Source organism: Salmo salar, chromosome ssa04, assembly GCF_905237065.1.
Source record: "Salmo salar chromosome ssa04, Ssal_v3.1, whole genome shotgun sequence".
Lineage (NCBI taxonomy): Eukaryota > Metazoa > Chordata > Actinopteri > Salmoniformes > Salmonidae > Salmo > Salmo salar.
The window spans coordinates 81,059,642-81,078,413 of NC_059445.1; the positions used below are offsets into that span (position 1 = coordinate 81,059,642).

Here is an 18,772-nt window from a genome sequence, read left to right on the forward strand (position 1 = left end):
CGTAGATGGAAAATACGGCACAAAAAAATTGTCATTTGCTTATAGGGTTAGGTCGAATGCTGTGAGGTTGAGCATCCCACTGCTACTGTTCTAGATGACTGTTGGGAATATACTAGTAGACAAGGCAGTGGTTTTGGTTGGACAGTTGGAAGGCTTGCTTATGAGAGTGGTTTGGGGGAGTTTGAGGTTGGCCCTTCTGTGGTGATAGGGGATGTTCCTCCATGGTTACTCCCAGATCCTGTTGTCCATCTAACCTTGGTAGAGAAAAATAAAGATTGGTCCGAAGTCATTGATATAGGAAAACTGGTTGACTATTACATTGGCAGAGTTATGCTTTTTTACCGCTTTTCACAGATAGATCCAAAGGCCCCAGATGGACCCGAGAACCCAGGCACAGGCATTTACATTCCTGAATTTGACGTGCAGATATGGAGTAGGCGTTTACATTCCTGAATTTGACGCGCAGATATGGAGTAGGCGTTTACATTCCTGAATTTGATGTGCAGATATGCAGAAGACTAACAGATGAACTGTCAGTATACTCAGTTAAACTGTTGGCCATAGTAGTTGCTCTCCAGTGGGTGGAGGGCGTACAACCAGTGAGAATTATAGTTTGCGCAGATTCTCTATCTGGATTAAATAGTTTATCATCTGGTAAATATAATAGGAGTGACCTACTATTGGAGGTATTAATGTTATTATGGAGAATTGAGAGACTGGGTGTCATATTGAGATTCTGCTCAAAGGAGCAGGTGTTTACATTCCTGAATTTGACGTGCAGATATGGAGCAGGCATTTACATTCCTGAATTTGATCTGGTTGGCAGCATGTGAATGGTTTGTGTCTGGAGTTTATGGTCGATGAAACGGTGGAGCATGTGTTGCTATATTGTTGTAAGTATTGTCTCGTTACAGTATGTTGAAGAGAGGGAAAGTGTAGGATCATTGAGGTTGGACGGAAATGGAAGGGTTTTTTGGGATGGGGAGGGTCTATTACAAGTTAGTAGGGCTCTTTATTACTTTTTTTATAAGTACTAAATTATGTAGGAGGATTTATAAATTATTGTTATTATTTTCAAGCAGAGTGTAAGGGAGCTAAAGTAGGTGGCGGTAATGTAACATTTATTGGATGCCAACCGCCGTTAAACCTAATCAAAGAAGATGAAGAAGAAGAATTGTAAACCGTGATTGATCACACACTCCAGCACAGTAGGTGGTGGCATGCACCTTTAACGTTTGTTTGCGGACTGCTGTTATATCGAAGAAGAAGAACTGCACCGGCGCTGTCGTTATTTATTGAAAATAGATAGCTAGCTAATTCTCTCACCAAGCAATATTAACATTTGTCATTTTGTAATCCAAGTTGTAAAAACATGACGGAGCCTCAGGCAGCACTGTTACTCAGGAGACAGCTGGCAGGTAATTTATAAACTGGTGGCTAACGTCAACTAATTTAACGTTACCTAGTTATAAGCGTTATTTTTCGCTTGTCGGGTTGCTATGCTAGCTAACGTTAGCTAATCCATCTCATTTGGCCCATTTACGGTACACGTAATCTTTGTTTCGGCTTTTACTTTATCTATCTAGCTACTATCGTGTATATGGTGTGAAATGTCACATCTTGGCTTACTATATTTTGATAGTTGAATATAGCGAGTCATAAAATGTGGTCTAAGTCCAATGTTGTGCCAACGCTACTAGCCAACAAGCTAAATCATCTAACGTTAGCTAACCAGTGGCAGCGAACTAACGTTACAATTGGCAGTAATTTGGCTAGCATTGCTACAATATTTTCTATCTTTCCACCAAGTTGGGGGTAACGTACACGTTATTTTAAAAAAAGTGTTATTGTGGACGCGAAATGCTTCAACTTTAGCTAGCTAACTAGATAACAAGCTAAACGTAACGTGTAATATACTACCCCTTTGTTTTGAACGTGATGTCGGTTGCTAGCTAACGTTAGCACACACACCTCAACTGCCAGTTGGTCATTGGACAACTGTCAGTTTGATTTTAAATTAAGGGCCGTGCAGGAGTTTAACTGAACCACTCGTTTTCTTTTTTCCTCCGTGCAGAACAAATTGTCTCTTGCCTGTAGGGCAGCATAATGTCTAGTCAACTAGGCATGGCATAATCCCTGCACACCAACGATTTCCTTGATTGGCGGCAGTGCGTAGCTCGCTGGCTACCTCAAATAACCGAGGTGCCAGGTGTACATTCAAATGTACCTAGCTAGCCTACTATGACTGTCTGTCAAACTTCAATTACCCATTCAGAGTGATAGATACCATGTTATCGTTCGATTACATTTTTTTACATGTTGAAGGGGGATATGGAAATCAATTGTGTACAATAGCTCATGAGTTCACCATGCTATCTTATTTCCTTTTTCATACACATGTAAAAGTTAGACAGACATGCATAAACAAACATACTGCTGCTCATAGCCAAGTAAAATTAAACTCCACGACGTACTTGACTTCAACGAAGTTGAGCGGAGAAGAGTGGACTGTATCTCCGACTACATCGAGTCGCCGAAGGTCGAAACTTAAACCCTTACCGTGTACATATGTTGGAACTCCGTAGCGGTGTGCCTTAATTTGTTTGCTGTAATCCATACTTTTCATTAAACGTTAATACAATACAACCACCGTCTGTTTCCTCGTATCGACCGAGAGTGACTCGATGTAGTCTGAGGTACACTATATTATTGAGTTTTACTTGGCTATGCTGCACCTTGCCAAGGTTTCTCAGCTGAGGGAGAACAGCTCAGTCTAAAGCCCTATGTGGCTATGTTCCAGAGGCCTTCGCTGGCCCTAAACATGATCGCCAGGGTTGCTGTTCAATGGGGATGTACTATTTCAGAACTTACACTACCAGTCAAAACTTTGAACACAACTACTCATTCAAGGGTTTTAGTTTTGACTATTTTCTACATTGTAAAATAATAGTGAAGACATAAAAACAATGAATTAAAACATTGAACCATGTTTTTCCAACAGTCTTGAAGTAGTTCCCACATATGCTGAGCACTTGTTGGCTGCTTTTCCTTCACTCTGTGGTCCAACTCATCCCAAACCATCTCAGTTGGGTTGAGATCGGGTCATTGCGGAGGTCAAGTCATCTGATATAGCTCTCCTTCTTGGGCAAATAGCCCTTATACTCCATCACTTTTCTTCTTGGGCAAATAGCCCTTACACAGCCTGCAGGTGTGTTGGGTCATTGTCCTGTTGAAAAAACAAATGATAGTCCCTCTAAGCACAAACCAGGTGGGATGGCGAATGACTGCAGAATGCTGTAGTAGCCGTGCTGGTGAAGTGTGCCTTGAATTCTAAATAAATCACAGACAGTGTCACCAGCAAAGCACCATCACACCTCCTCCATGTCTCATGGTGGGAACCACACATGTGGAGATCATCCGTTCACCTACTCTGCGACTCACAAAGACATGGCGGTTGGAACCAAAAATCTCAAATTTGCACTCATCAAACCAAAGGACAGATTTCCACCGGTCTAATATCCATTGCTTGTGTTTCTTCGCTCGTTTTGTTGTCCTTTTAGTCGTTTTTTTTTTCAGCAATTTGACCTTTAAGGCCTGAATCACACAGTCTCCTCTGAACAGTTGATGTGTCTTACTTGAACTCTGAAGCATTTATTTGGGCTGCAATCTGAGGTGTATTTAACTCTAATGAACTTATCCTGCAGCAGAGGTAACTCTGGACAGGTGTGTGTGGACAGGTGTATGTTCGCTTTCCTGTGGCGGTCCTCATGAGAGTCAGTTTCATCATGCGCTTGATGGTTTTTGCGACTTCACTTGAAGAAACTTTAAAAGTTCTTAATGTTTCGCATTGACTGACCTTCATGTCTTAAAGTAATGATGGACTGTTGTTTCTCTTTGCTTATTTGAGCTGTTCTTGCCATAATATGGACTTGGTCTGTTACCAAATAGGCCTCCTGTATACCACCCCTACCTTGTCACAACACAATTGATTGGCTCAAACGCATTAAGAAGGGAATAAATTACACAAATGAACAAAGGGCACCTGTTAATTGAAATGCTTTCCAGGTGACTACCTCATGAAGTTGGTTGAGAGAATGCCAAGAGTGTGCAAAGCTGTCATCAAGGCAAAGGGTGGCTATTTTGAAGAATCTCAAATACAAAATGTATTTTATATAACACTTTTTTGGGTTACTACATGATTCCATATCTGTTATTTCATAGTTTTGATGTCTTCACTATTATTCTACAATGTAGAAAATAGTAAAAATAAAGATAAACCCTTGAATGAGTAGGTGTTTGCAAACTTTTGACTAGTACTGTATATACACCCTGGATTGCTGATGCTATGTATTGGCCGTTGATTGGCTTTGAAGCCACATGTCGGCCATATTGGTACGCCTTAGTAGGAGAGCAGTCCTCTACAAATTGAGTTTTACAGTATTTCAATGAAATGTTTCACAGACACAATTACATATTTTCTATTGTTGTGGAGACAGTAACATTACTACTCTCAAAATAAAAGGCTTTAAAGAAAGGTTTTTATATATTTTTATTTGAATATTTAGCTCACATATTGTTGTTTTAAAGTATGGTGTGTCTGGGATAGAATAAACGTCGCAGAAACGAGTGTAGACGTTAAATGCATTACTATAGTTTCAAAAATATATTTTTAAATTGAGTGCCAGGATGCCCTTTTGGCTTCAATACAGCGCCCCCTGTCAGTCCAGGGTTTATACACATCATTGGTACTACATCAGTTTCCCTTTGACTTCTCGCTCACACCCATTAACAGCAGTAGTCGTAGTCACTCACCCCCCAGTAACAGCAGTACTCACTGTTTACTGCTCTGTGCTTTGAGGTGGAGCTGAGCAAGCCCTGATCAAGTTCGTGTTTATGAATAATTGCTGTGTTTAGAATGCTTGACTACTTACACAATAAGAGGTGCGTTTATGGAACCATTTTAATATGCCCTCTTTAGGTTGACTTCACTTGAGATGGTTGTTTCGTGAGGAAATGAAATAGTTGTTATCCGCATACCAAGTTGATTCTTTTAGGACCAGAGCCCAGGGTGTGACAGATGGGTACAGTTGTTTGACTGTGCTGGTGTTTCAGCACAGCAGGAGACTGGCTGCAACAGCACATCTAAACTACAGTGAACTTCTGAGTTCAGTTTAAACTGCTACTTAGGAAGCTGTTTATTTGGTATAATGGGCACTTTATAGGGATATCATTTTTAATGTAAATTTTTTTTAGGGATAATGATGATTTGTGGAATAAAATATTTATGTTCACAGAGGGGCATTTTCAGTCTGAGAAGGCTGACTCCAGCATTTCCACATACTGATTAGTGAGATGGATGTCTCACTTTATTGACTGGATAGAGTTCAAAAGTCAAACATCACCGTAGAACAGCACTGTCAAACATCACCGTAGAACAGCACTGTCAAACATCACCGTAGAACAGCACTGTCAAACATCACCGTAGAACAGCACTGTCAAACATCACCGTAGAACAGCACTGTCAAACATCACCGTAGAACAGCACTGTCAAACAGCGCCGTCGAACAGCGCCGTCGAACAGCGCCGTCGAACAGCGCCGTCGAACAGCACCGTCGAACAGCACCGTCGAACAGCACCGTAGAGACACTACTATTTTTTGTGTGTATTTCGGATGGAGAAAACTGTTAATGTTTTCTCTTGATTTCCCAGAGCTGAATAAGAACCCAGTGGAGGGATTCTCAGCAGGTTTGATAGATGATAACGACCTCTACAGATGGGAAGTCTTAATAATCGGCCCACCAGACACATGCTAGTAAGTCTGCCAGCCCAGTTCTACTCTGATTTTTCTGTGTGGATGGGTTGATGAGTCAGCTGGGGAGTATTTGGATGTGGGGATGTATTTTAGTGGTGCGCGGTTCAGCTATTGCTAACAACCCATCTGTCATCTCTGCTTCAATCTCGAAGCAAAGACGTTTAGGGACCAGGGAGAAAATGCAGTAGGCTTAACTCCCCATAACCATGGGGACTGCGGGTTATGAGTCAACCCGAGCACCACTAATGTATTTGTCATGTACAACAGTTGTCTGTCAAAATTTCTGGATCTTACCAACCCCTGCTATTTGACCATAACGACAGGCATTTCTCTCTGCCTTCCTGTTCACAGTGAAGGTGGTGTGTTCAAAGCACATCTCACGTTTCCCAAAGACTACCCTCTCAGGCCACCTAAAATGACATTTATCACAGATATATGGCACCCTAATGGTAAGTAGGGGTCAATTGTACTGGGTATGTTTTTTTTCCTCTTGGAAGTGTTAGTACCTTTTTTGGGGGGGTCTGTTTTTACTGTTTGGGAAATGTCAGCTATCCGTCTGGAGGATCAGTTGTGTTTCTCAGTAAAGTAAAGATTTTTTTGGAATGCACCAAAATCCTTGTTTACACACACACACATAAATGAATAGATGTATTCTATTGAAACCTTTTCATGTAACAAGTCTAATTTCATGTCTCTTGTCCTGTTTGCAGTTGACAAGAACGGTGACGTATGTATATCTATTTTACACGAGCCTGGTGAGGATAAGTACGGCTATGAGAAGCCTGAGGAGCGTTGGCTACCCATCCACACAGTGGAAACCATCATGATTAGTGTTATCTCTATGTTGGCAGACCCGAACGGAGACTCGCCTGCCAATGTAGACGCTGCAGTGAGTCTCATTTTCACCTGAGGGGCCAAATCACTGGTTTAAGGTCACACGGATTAGTTCTTTATACATAGACAATCAGTGGATTGTTGTTTGGGACAAAAGGAGTAAATGGTGATTTCTATTCTGTCTCTTTAGTGCACAGAATTCTGAATATATTCTCAATGTTCCAGGTTCTCAAACATCAAATGTGCCTTTTTTGTGGAGAGCAGAACTGTGTCATCTTTGAACTTCAATGTTTTTGCACCTTTGATTCTCCCTGCAGAAAGAGTGGAGGGAAGACCGACATGGGGAATTCAAAAGAAAAGTGGCCCGTTGTGTAAGAAAGAGCCAAGAGACTGCCTTTGAGTGAATTTTATCAAGCTGCTTCTAGCTTCACTTTTTCAGGGTAAGAATAGTGCACTTTGGTCTTTTACAAGCCATGTCTTGTAATTTTGAAGAGGTCCCCATGCTATTATACTGCATCTCTGAGTCACTTATCCAACTGTTCACACTTCGTTCATACCTGTTGGATTTTCTGAAAGACACTATACTGGAAGTGTATTACAGTATATCACTATGTTCTAAGTTTCAAGTTCTTATCTTCCACAGGTCTCCAATTTGAGAAACAACATGGCACTGTTCTCCTGCACTCTACCACCCGATTGCCAGGCTCGTCTTCATTGCATTTGGCAGAAACCGTCTGGCAACAATAGGCTGCAATAGAACTTAACAGCTGTTACCACATGCTGACCGAAAACCGCCACGCAAGTGCCAACTCAAAAACAACAAAACAGAAGATGAATAACACGTTTTTTGAAGTCTATGAACTTTTCAGGAAGAGATTGTAAAGACCTGTATATAGCACAGACCTAAAACTGGATAATATATAAACTGTTCCTACCCATCCAGCAAGACACATAGTACCAAATAAGTAGTGCTTCTGTAGGTAGAATTTGAGCCCTGTAAGTTATTGAAGTTTTTAGTCCTCTTCCCCATTCAACATCCACTCTAGTGTGTATTCGTATAGGTATGTTACAGGTTGCTTTGATGGACAGGAAGCCTTGAAGGCAGAATGGTAAGAATGCGATGCTGTCGTAGAATCCCACTAGTGGAGAACAGTGGGATTCAAGAATGACCGGAGTATCAGGCTAAAATGGCATTTATGGCAGAGGGTGCACTAGAATAGACGCATTATGTAGCATGCTTGTCATGATGGGTTCCTTCAACCTTAGCACTTCAGGAAAATTTGCTGTAAGTCACCATTTTAAAATATGAATAAGGTTATAGAGGCAAGTCTTTATTTTGGATTTTAACACCGTTATGAACTCCCCCTACCGTGGTGGACATGTACCCCGAATTGATCACATACCCCATTTGTCAAGTTCTGGTGTGTTTCTTTGGAGATGAACATGGCCATTACAAGTCATGCATTCACAAATTGAGCTCATAGTTAGGTTTTTAATTATACATTTTTCAAAAGTGCCTCCTATTAAATTGCTTGGCAATTGCACCCTGTATTGAACCAGAGTTAGTTTTAGAGAAGTCAGAGAAATGAACTGCTTAAGTGTTATTTTATAACCCTTCACACCAGTACAATGTATAATCAAAAAATATTGGTAACCATTTGGTGTAGCAATAACCTTCCCCAGGTGTGTGGTGTACGGTCTTATATTTGTTTTAATATTCTGATGCGATTTTAGGGTGCCGTAGGGAGCTATTTCTCCTAGATTCACCTTGATGAAGCAGATGAATTTACAATGCTTGATTTCCTTTGTGTGGTGTCCTAGGTAGGATTTGTTATGCATGCTTTAACATTAGGTTTCCATGCTGGTAGTGTCTAGGTTTTGATTTAAAATGTATGTTTGTGCCATGTTTTATTTTCCCTTCCTCTTCCCCTTGATCCTGGATTTCCCCTGGTGTATTATTTTATTCTGGCTCTGATGGACTATTGCAGTTTACTTGCCTAATGTACAAAGACAAAATACTGATGTATATTTTTCATGTAATGAAAATTGTCACCTTGTGTAGTGAGTTATTTTAAAATATGATTCCCCCTCCAATAATTGTTGGGGTGTTTTTCTTTTAATGAAAATTATATGTACAATGTTCTTTGTTACACACATGATCTTACTTCCTAGCATGTTTTCATGTGTATCTGTATCATGTGGTGTCTGAATCCCTAGGTCAGGGTATCCCAAACTTGGTCGTCGTCCCCCCCCGCCAGTTCTACACAGCTGATTCAGGACAGAGTTTGGGAAACCCTGCCTGAGGTGAAACATACTCTAGTCATGACTAATGTATGTGGACACCTGCTTGACAAACATCTCATTCAAAAATCATGGGCATTAATATGGAGTTGGGTCCACCCCATTTGCTGCTATAACAGCCTCCATCCACTCGTCTGGGAAGGCTTTCCACTAGACGTTGGAAAATTGCTGCGAGGACTTGCTACCATTCAGCTACAAGAGCATTAGTGAAGTCGGGCACTGATGTTGGGCGATTAGGCCTGCCTCGCATTCGGAAACTCCAATTCATCCCAAAGGTGTGTTTGATGGAGTTGAGGTCAGGGCTCTGTGTAGGCCAGTCAAGTTCTTCTACGTCAATCTCCACAACCCATTTCTGTATGGACCTCGCTTTGTTGATGGGGGCATTGTTATGCTTAAATAGCAAAAGGACCTTCCCCAAACTGTTGCCACAAAGTTGGAAGCACAGAATCATTTAGAATGTTAAGATCTTCCTTCACTTGAACTAAGGGGCCTAGCCCAAACAATGAAAAACAGGTCCAAACCATTATTCCTCCTCCACCAAACTTTACAGTTGGCACTATGTATTTAGGTAGGTAGTGTTCTCCTCTTCCAAACCCAGATTTGTTTGTCGGACTGCCAGATGGTGAAGTGTGATTTATCACTCCAGAGAATGCGTTTCTACTGTTCCAGAGTCCAATGGTGGCGAGCTTTACACCACTCCAGCCGACGCTTGGCATTGCGCATGGTGATTTTAGGCTTCTGTGTGGCTGCTCAGCCATGGAAACCCAATTCATGAAGCTCCATATTAACAGTTCTTGTGCTGACATTGCCTCCAACATAGTGAGTTTTGCAACCGAGGACAGATGATTTTTACGAGCTTCAGCATTCGGCGGTCCCGTTCTGTGAGCTTGTGTGGCCTACCACTTCGCAGCTGAGCCGTGGTTGCTCCTAGACGTTTCCACTTCACAATAACAGCACTTACAGTTGACCAGGGCAGCTCTAGCAGGGCAAACATTTGACGAACTGACTATGATGGTGCCACGTTGAAAGTCACAGCTCCTCAGTGAGGCCATTCTACTGCCAATGTTTGTCTATGGAGATTGCATGGCTGTGTGCTCAATTTTATACACCTGTCAGCAACAGGTGTGGCTGAAATAGCCGAATCCAGTAAGGGGTGTCTACATATTTTTGTATATATAGTGTATCATGTAGTTGTCACACAACACATTAAGCTAGATTTAGCAAGTATCTGTGACTCATTGATATCCATTAACAATTGAATACTGTCACTTGGCACAAAGGTGTGAATAGTGTGTGTGTTAGTAGTTTCTCATATTCAGAAGAAAACCAAGTATTACTTTTACACCATGAGAGGTAAAGTGATTGCCACAGACTTATTCCCTTTCCCCACATGAACTGCTGGCCAGGCAGTGATTTCAGAAAAGCACGTTTCAGGGATCTGTGCCAAGAACATGCTCCAGTCTAGACAATGCAAGTACCACTTAACCTTATGCCCAGAAAATGTCTCACGCTTTTCAACCAATCACAAATTATTATGAAGATCATTCATAATAACATGTAGGTATAGCTAAACACAAGTACCTAATGCATGCATTCCCATAAATCTGAACAAGTTGAATTGATTTGAAACGATATGCAAGGTAGATGTACGCAGTCAATGCAAATTTGGAAACTTCTCAGTGTATTATTTCACAATGCATATCAGTCAAAGATGCCAGTTACTTTTCAAGGCAACTTTGGAAAGATGCTGATATACCTGTCGAATAGAGAATTTACTGTCACCGCCCACTTTCGGCTTTGTGATCTCGCGATAGCAAACCAAAAGCCACGGAACCATCATGGCTGAAGGTATGTGGCTGATTTGTTGAACATTTTTACGCCCTTTCTTTATTAGTCTCGAGTTAAATGCATTATTTGAATGGCTATACTGTATTTTTTTTAATTGGGTAGTTATAAAACATAAACGACTGTCTCCCCTTCGTCTTGTACAGTTATTTGCTAATTTTCCCTTGCAACTAACTAGCTAGTCGGGTTTTACTATATCTGGTCGGGTGGTATGTTGTTGGGTTGGGCGGAGAAGGCAACTAACGTTGGCTAGTTTAGCAGGCTAGCCACTTAATTCGCCGGGTGGTTGGACTCAATGAACGGGATTGGTAACTAAAGAAAGCAGAATTTGCTAACGCAGAATGCATAAGGAAGGTGATTATTACACGCGATCATTTGATATTAGCTAACGTTAGTATTTGTTGATTTTTATAACTTAGCAAATCGACCGAGGACAGGTTCATTTTTATGATGAGCATTACGTTACAATGTACCGTTAAGTTAGCTAGCCAGCCAGCTCGCTAGCTAACTTTGGCTACAGTACCATGCTAGATAGTTAAATTAAACATTGTAACCAAATGTAACATTGCTGTTGTGTTATTGAGCACGTATTTTTATTGTAACTAGCGAAAATGTTTGGGTATTTGACGAGTGTGATATAGCAATTTGGCTTCAGTCAAGATGAATTGGTTACTCGGCAACTAATTTGCTTGCTTTGACAGCACTGTCAGTGCCTCGATTATGTGTTGTTTAGATGTGACTACAGCCAGTTTAAACATTTTTACATTCAGCTGTGTGTGGTGTGTGAATGTAGAGTAGGCCTACAGTACTAGCTTGCTACTTGGTATAAATTATAATGATATACCAGTTGGTGTGTGCGCTGCCTTTTAACTGTTGCATACATTGATTTCGTTTAGTATTTCCCAATTATTTTTTAAGTCAGTCAATCATTTCTCACTAGCTAGATTGCGTAAGCTTGTCACTCTTCCATTGTGGTCCCAAGTGCTTTGGACACTTTGAGAAAGCTATATTTTTATTGGTCCTATAAAGTTTATTTTAAAGATGTCTAAAAGTGCTGAGTTGAAGGTAAGAAGCTTATAACATGCACAACATTGGCAATCAAATCCTCCCTTTTCAAAATGAATGGAACATTGTGAATGAAGTGTGACAATAAGTTGCACTGTGGTAATATATGTGACTCTGAAACTGTTTTTCGTTAAACAGCTCAGCCTATCTTGCTGTTGCAGCAGTGATCCTTTCCTGTGGCCGTTGATCAGGTGGTACTGGCAGCCGTCCCTTCCCCATGACAATAGCCCAATGACTGTATATGAAGCTATAGCCAGTCAGCTAGTTAACCCTCTGACCCGTGGGAGGGCAAAGTTATGTGCTGCCTCAGCATTCAGTCTTCACTCAAATGTAAGCAGAAATGGGAAGGAAATGGGAGCGGGAAGTTACGTGCAGTCCTGGGTTGAGTGGGCTCTGACACATAAGCCTTCAAGAGAAACCTCCCTAGCTTATATCTAGACAGGAACCTGCCTTGAGAAATACTAGGCATCCTTGAAACAATACAGCCGTGATTTGTGTTACTATAGCGAGAGAAAATTAGACGGGTTGTTTTTACTGTTTGGCTGTACAACGTCTATTTTTGTTAATTTCATAATCTGGACTAACAACACAAAGCATTGTGAGCCAGAATGTGCTTAATGCAACCCTAATCCAGCATAAGGCCTAGCTCTTTACTAGCTTTCCTGTTCTCTTCACCTCCTCCATTTGCCTCGCTACCTCTCCCCTCACTCCGTCTCTTCCCTCTCTCTGTGACAGAGGAGGTGGCCAAGCTGCAGAAGCACCTAGCCCTGCTGAGGCAGGAGTATGTGAAGATGCAGCAGAAGCTGGCTGACACAGAGAGGCGATGTGCCGTGCTGGCTGCTCAAACCTCCGGCCAGGGCTCCACCAACACCTTCGGAACTGGGGCAGGAGACACCTTCATCAGCCGTCTGCTGGACATCGTGGCCCAGCTCTACCAGCAGGACCAGTACAGGTGAGGGGAACAGGAGGGGAGAGGTGTGATATAATGTATGCAGCAACGTGCTGTTGCCATGGTTACAGTCAGAAAGAGGACCTGCTGTTTTAAAAAATGTTGTTGCTCCTTTTTCTTGATGTGGAAAAGCCAAGGAAAGGAAAAAGTGCACTTGATGTGAAATTCATTGTTTTATTAATTGATGTCATATTCATTGTTCAATGACACCCCAATGATCAATTATTTCCAGTGGTTATACCAAGGTCTAAGATTCTATGATTCACAGCTTTCTACAGAAATCCTGGGAAAATATATGCAATACCTAGTTACTGTAGTTATGGACATGGGCTATATTCTTTCTCACTTATGTTGACTGTTGCCATGTTTGTAGTGATCTGAAGGTGACGGTTGGAGAGATGACGCTCAACGCTCACAAGTTTGTCCTGGCTGCTCGCAGTGATGCCTGGAGCCTGGCCAACCTGGCCTCCACCTCAGAACTGGACCTGTCTGGTGAGTTGAGCATGTACCTCAAGAAGAAAGACGAGTCCACTGTTTTCACTGTTTTTGGAAAATGTGCTACAAACTGTCTTCCAACAACTGCATTAAAAGCAGTTTATTGATAGTGTAGCTATAGTTAAGTAAAGTTATATTTCATTCCACTCTGGGTCGTTAACACTGTCTTCGACCATGCTGGGTGTTCCAGATGCCAAACCAGAGGTTGCCATGGCAATGTTGCGCTGGGCCTATACAGACAACTTGGAGCTCAGCGAGGACGATGCCTTCCTCATCGACCTGATGAAGCTGGCCAACCGCTTCCAACTGCAGCTGCTTCGAGAGAGGTAGGCAGGGGCTGCCTGACACACACTGTCCGCGTCTGAGAGAATCAGTTCTGCTCAGTTGCTGATGACCTTACCTCGTAGATGACTACTAGTTACGGTTTGTAGATTAGTTGGTGACTGCACTGTTACCGACTGTCATCTAAAACTCACAGTACCTCTTAGGCTCTTTGTGTTTTCCTATCCTCTAGGCTATGAATGCGTTGTACAATATTTCCCATTGACATCAATGACCTTAAATATTGCTTTTGTTCTCTTGGAAAAGGTGTGAGAAAGGGGTGATGTCATCGGTGAACGTGAGAAATTGTATCCGGTTTTACCAAACGGCTGAGGAGCTGGACGCCACAACCCTCATGAACTACTGTGGAGAGATCATCGCCAGCCACTGGGTGAGTCTCCGCTGTCCAACTGACCGTCCAACTGACTGTTCACTGTTATTAGCTAGCTAGCTAATAAATGTACTGAGTAAAAGCAAACGTAGCTAGCTAATACAGCCTGATAATACCAGTGATGGTGGAGACCTAAATCAGCATGTTGTTTGTGCAACAGTACCTTCCAAATCAAAGAAGAATATGCAAAGCAAGAATATGTTAGCTACATGAATGAAGTAGCTAAGAGAACATGCAATGTAGCCAAAGCTTATAGGGTCCCCTAGGAAACACTTATCAACACTTTAGTTCCTACCCTGTCACATTAACTCGTCCCTGGCATTTTAATACGTGGTCATCTCAAACACTGTATTCATAGTGGCCACTATTATGTTCCAACTATATCATTAGAATAGTCATTCTATTTCCATGATTCCAACAGTTTAGCTCTAATTCGCAAGTCAAATCACAATTGCAACATTTGGTTAAAAATAAGTCCTAGATTATTTGCCTATATCGTGCAGCCCTACGTGGCAGTGTGGAAATTCTCAATTGAGCAGTGGTGTAAAGTACTGAAGTAAAAATACTTTAAAGTCCTACTTAAGTTATTTTTTTTTTGGTATCTGTACTTTACTATTATTTTTGACAACTTATACTTTTACTTCACTGCATTCCTAAAGAAAATACTGTACTTTTTACTCCATTTTCCCTGACACCTAAAAGTACTCGTTACATTTTAAATGCTTAGCAGGACAGGAAAATGGTCCAATTTACACTCTTATCAAGAGAACATCCCTGGTCATCTACTGCCTCTGATCTGGAGGACTCACTAAACACACACGCTTTGTTTGTAAATTATGTCTGAGTGTTGGAGTGTGACCCTGGATATCCGTAAAGAAAATGGTGCCGTCTGGTTTGCTTAATATAAGGAATTTGATATTATTTATACTTTTGATACTGAAGTACATTTTATCAATTACATTTACTTTTGATACTTAAGTATATTCATTTACTCAAGTAGTATTTTACTGGGTGACTTTTACTTGAGTAATTTTCTATTAACGTATTTTTACTTTTACTCAAGTATGGCAATTGGATACTTTTTCCACCACTGCAATTGAGTGCAGGAAATGCAGAAATGATAAAAGTGCTGAAATTTGTTTTGGTTGAAGGTGAATTGTTTTATACTGTTCAATCAGAATGGAGAAAGACTCATTGAAACCGCTTAGAATGTATGTGTTGCCACCCTAGGATCACTCACTACTCATAAAACACCCTGGGATCACTCACTGCTCATAAAGCACCCTGGGATCACTCACTGCTCATAAAGCACCCTGGGATCACTCACTGCTCATAAAGCACCCTGGGATCACTCACTGCTCATAAAGCACCCTGGGATCACTCACTACTCATAAAGCACCCTGGGATCACTCACTACTCATAAAGCACCCTGGGATCACTCACTACTCATAAAACACCCTGGGATCACTCACTACTCATAAAGCACCCTGGGATCACTCACTACTCATAAAGCACCCTAGGATCACTCACTACTCATAAAGCACCCTGGGATCACTCGCTGCTCGCAAAGCACCCTGGGATCACTCGCTGCTCGCAAAGCACCCTGGGATCACTCGCTGCTCGCAAAGAAAATGTAGAACTTTTATTATTCAAAAACGAAAAATTCTGTCAAATACCGTCCATTTAATTTTTTTTTTTTTAATAAATACTGTGATATAATATTTTGGCCATTTCGCCCAGCCCTACTTTCACCTGGTCTATGTCATGGAAAGAGCAGGTGTTCATAATGTTTAGTTCACTGTGTATATATCTATATAAAAATGACATCATATTTTGGGCCACTGCTGCTAAATGACTATAGGATAAACACTACACTGACTGTCCCAACTGTTGACAGGATTATACTGTCACCTTAACTGTCCTTTACCTCGTCTAAAGATAAATATATTTTAAAACGCCTTCAATGGAATTGATTGCATTCAATAATCTAGCAGATGTACCCAACAGCTGAATCTCTGGAAGGTATCGCTACATTCCCCATGGAAACAAGTCATCTGTTCTGTATCCATTTGTCCAGTCTCTGGGGGTAATATACCGTGTCTTTTAGTCCTGAGCTCAGACTGGAATTATCTCTCGCCCTGCGTGTCAAGAAAACCCATCGTTTTATAACCTCGTAAATCCCTTCGCTCGACTTCCCTGTGATCCTCAAGGTTATGTTTATGACTAGGACTCAGGAAATGACTGGTCATCTTCAGCCACCTGACTGACTGACTGCTTTTAGTGCTTCTGCTCAATCTGTTGTCATTCTACCTCTATTACTCTGGCATAGACTTTGATTTAGAGGTTTGGAGTGAGGAGGAGATGGATCTCATTTCAATAGGAATACAATTTGACACCTTGGAAGTGTTTTCATTAAAGACAGACAACTAGGGCTGGGTTATATATCAAATTAATTGGAATGTATGTATTAGTGCAATGTTCCAAATGCCTGTATCGCAAAAATCTAGTTTTTTCTATTTTTTGTAAGTGTTTTGGTCTCGTCTCCTTCGCTCCTTCTGTGCTGTGACACCAAGCCCCTCTTGTGCTGTGTGCCCTGTGCACATTCTCACACCAACACCAAGCCTCTCCTTCCATGCTGTGTGACCTGTGCACATTCCCACACCAACACCAAGCCCCTCCTTCCATGCTGTGTGCCCTGTGCACATTCTCACACCAACACCAAGCCTCTCCTTCCATGCTGTGTGCCCTGTGCACCTTCTCACACCAAGCCCCTCCTTCCATGCTGTGTGCCCTGTGCATATTCCCACACCAACAACAAGCCCCTCCTTCCATGCTGTGTGCCCTGTGCATATTCCCACACCAACACCAAGCCCCTCCTTCCATGCTGTGTGCCCTGTGCATATTCCCACACCAACACCAAGCCTCTCCTTCCATGCTGTGTGCCCTGTGCATATTCCCACACCAACACCAAGCCCCTCCTTCCATGCTGTGTGCCCTGTGCATATTCCCACACCAACACCAAGCCCCTCCTTCCATGCTGTGTGCCCTGTGCATATTCCCACACCAACACCAAGCCCCTCCTTCCATGCTGTGTGCCCTGTGCACATTCTCACACCAAGCCCCTCCTTCCATGCTGTGTGACCTGTGCACCTTCCCACACCAACACCAAGCCTCTCCTTCCATGCTGTGTGCCCTGTGCACATTCTCACACCAACACCAAGCCCCTCCTTCCATGCTGTGTGCCCTGTGCACCTTCTCACACCAAGCCCCTCCTTCCATGCTGTGTTCCCTGTGCATATTCCCACACCAACACCAAGCCCCTCCTTCCATGCTGTGTGCCCTGTGCATATTCCCACACCAACACCAAGCCCCTCCTTCCATGCTGTGTTCCCTGTGCATATTCCCACACCAACACCAAGCCCCTCCTTCCATGCTGTGTGCCCTGTGCATATTCCCACACCAACACCAAGCCCCTCCTTCCATGCTGTGTGCCCTGTGCACATTCTCACACCAACACCAAGCCTCTCCTTCCATGCTGTGTGCCCTGTGCACCTTCTCACACCAAGCCCCTCCTTCCATGCTGTGTTCCCTGTGCATATTCCCACACCAACACCAAGCCCCTCCTTCCATGCTGTGTGCCCTGTGCATATTCCCACACCAACACCAAGCCCCTCCTTCCATGCTGTGTGCCCTGTGCATATTCCCACACCAACACCAAGCCCCTCCTTCCATGCTGTGTTCCCTGTGCATATTCCCACACCAACACCAAGCCCCTCCTTCCATGCTGTGTGCCCTGTGCATATTCCCACACCAACACCAAGCCCCTCCTTCCATGCTGTGTGCCCTGTGCACCTTCTCACACCAAGCCCCTCCTTCCATGCTGTGTGCCCTGTGCATATTCCCACACCAACACCAAGCCCCTCCCCCTGCCGTTCACAACAACAAAGACCAAATATAATCTCTTCCTCTCTGACAATAAGTAGTTTCAACTTGCTATTTGCACTTGAGGGTTGGTCCATCATAATCACTCACATGTGCACCGAAACACATTGAGATGTTATTTTACTATAATAGAGTAGTACTTTATAATGATACCCTTTTTTTGGGTCTAAATTCCCAAAATTTACAACAGAGCCGACCCTACTAAAACGGCGGTATTAGTGAACATGATTGTGAATATTTATGCTCCGTTTCTGTTGCGCGCGGCATTGAGGTACCACGTAGCGCTAGCAGCATTTTAGACAAACACCGTTGTGTTCTAGTTGTCTAGTCTGTGTTTTTATAAATGTTCAATGAGCATAACAATACATTTCTAATAAGGAACTGACAACTCGTTCTCATTCTGAGAAATAAGCAATTTATCCAGGTAGGCCACTTGATTTCAACATCTAAAAACAAAGTTGTTTTTGTGCAAACAGTTGGAGAGGAGGGTGTATTCATAACAGTTCTAGTTTGTTAGCTAGAAAATAGATAGTTGGCTGAACTTGAGATATAAAGATTAGCTGGCAACTCACTAGCACGTGGGCTTGTGCTTGAGAAATTGTTTGAGACCTACAGTGAGGGAAAAAAGTATTTGATCCCCTGCTGATTTTGTACGTTTGCCCACTGACAAAGAAATGATCAGTCTATAATTTTAATGGTAGGTTTATTTGAACAGTGAGAGACAGAATAACAACAAAGAAATACAGAAAAAAGCATGTCAAATGTTATAAAATGATTTGCATTTTAATGAGGGAAATAAGTATTTGACCCCGCTGCA

The 18,772-nt window shown here is 42.3% G+C and overlaps 2 protein-coding genes across 3 annotated transcripts in view; both read left to right on the forward strand.

The window, feature by feature from the left end:
• Positions 1-1,178: 1,178 nt before the first annotated feature.
• On the forward strand, positions 1,179-8,740 carry LOC106603929 (ubiquitin-conjugating enzyme E2 G1). Its single transcript, XM_014198182.2, has 6 exons — positions 1,179-1,418; positions 5,710-5,812; positions 6,164-6,261; positions 6,523-6,701; positions 6,964-7,086; positions 7,290-8,740. Exons 1-5 carry the CDS (start codon positions 1,373-1,375, stop codon positions 7,048-7,050), a joined length of 513 nt encoding a protein of 170 aa, XP_014053657.1. The 5' UTR covers positions 1,179-1,372; the 3' UTR covers positions 7,051-7,086; positions 7,290-8,740.
• Positions 8,741-10,703: 1,963 nt separating this feature from the next.
• LOC106603930 (rabankyrin-5-like) overlaps positions 10,704-18,772 on the forward strand; it is a 45,266-nt gene continuing 37,197 nt past the window's right edge. Inside the window, exons 1-5 of one of the 2 annotated variants that reach the window (XM_014198184.2) lie at positions 10,704-10,795; positions 12,593-12,809; positions 13,180-13,298; positions 13,492-13,627; positions 13,890-14,013. In XM_014198184.2, the coding sequence (XP_014053659.2) occupies positions 10,786-10,795; positions 12,593-12,809; positions 13,180-13,298; positions 13,492-13,627; positions 13,890-14,013 (606 nt within the window). In that variant the 5' untranslated portion in view covers positions 10,704-10,785. Of the gene's footprint in view, positions 10,796-10,823; positions 11,147-12,592; positions 12,810-13,179; positions 13,299-13,491; positions 13,628-13,889; positions 14,014-18,772 lie in introns of those variants that run through there. The other variant, XM_014198183.2, reaches the window with a different exon arrangement.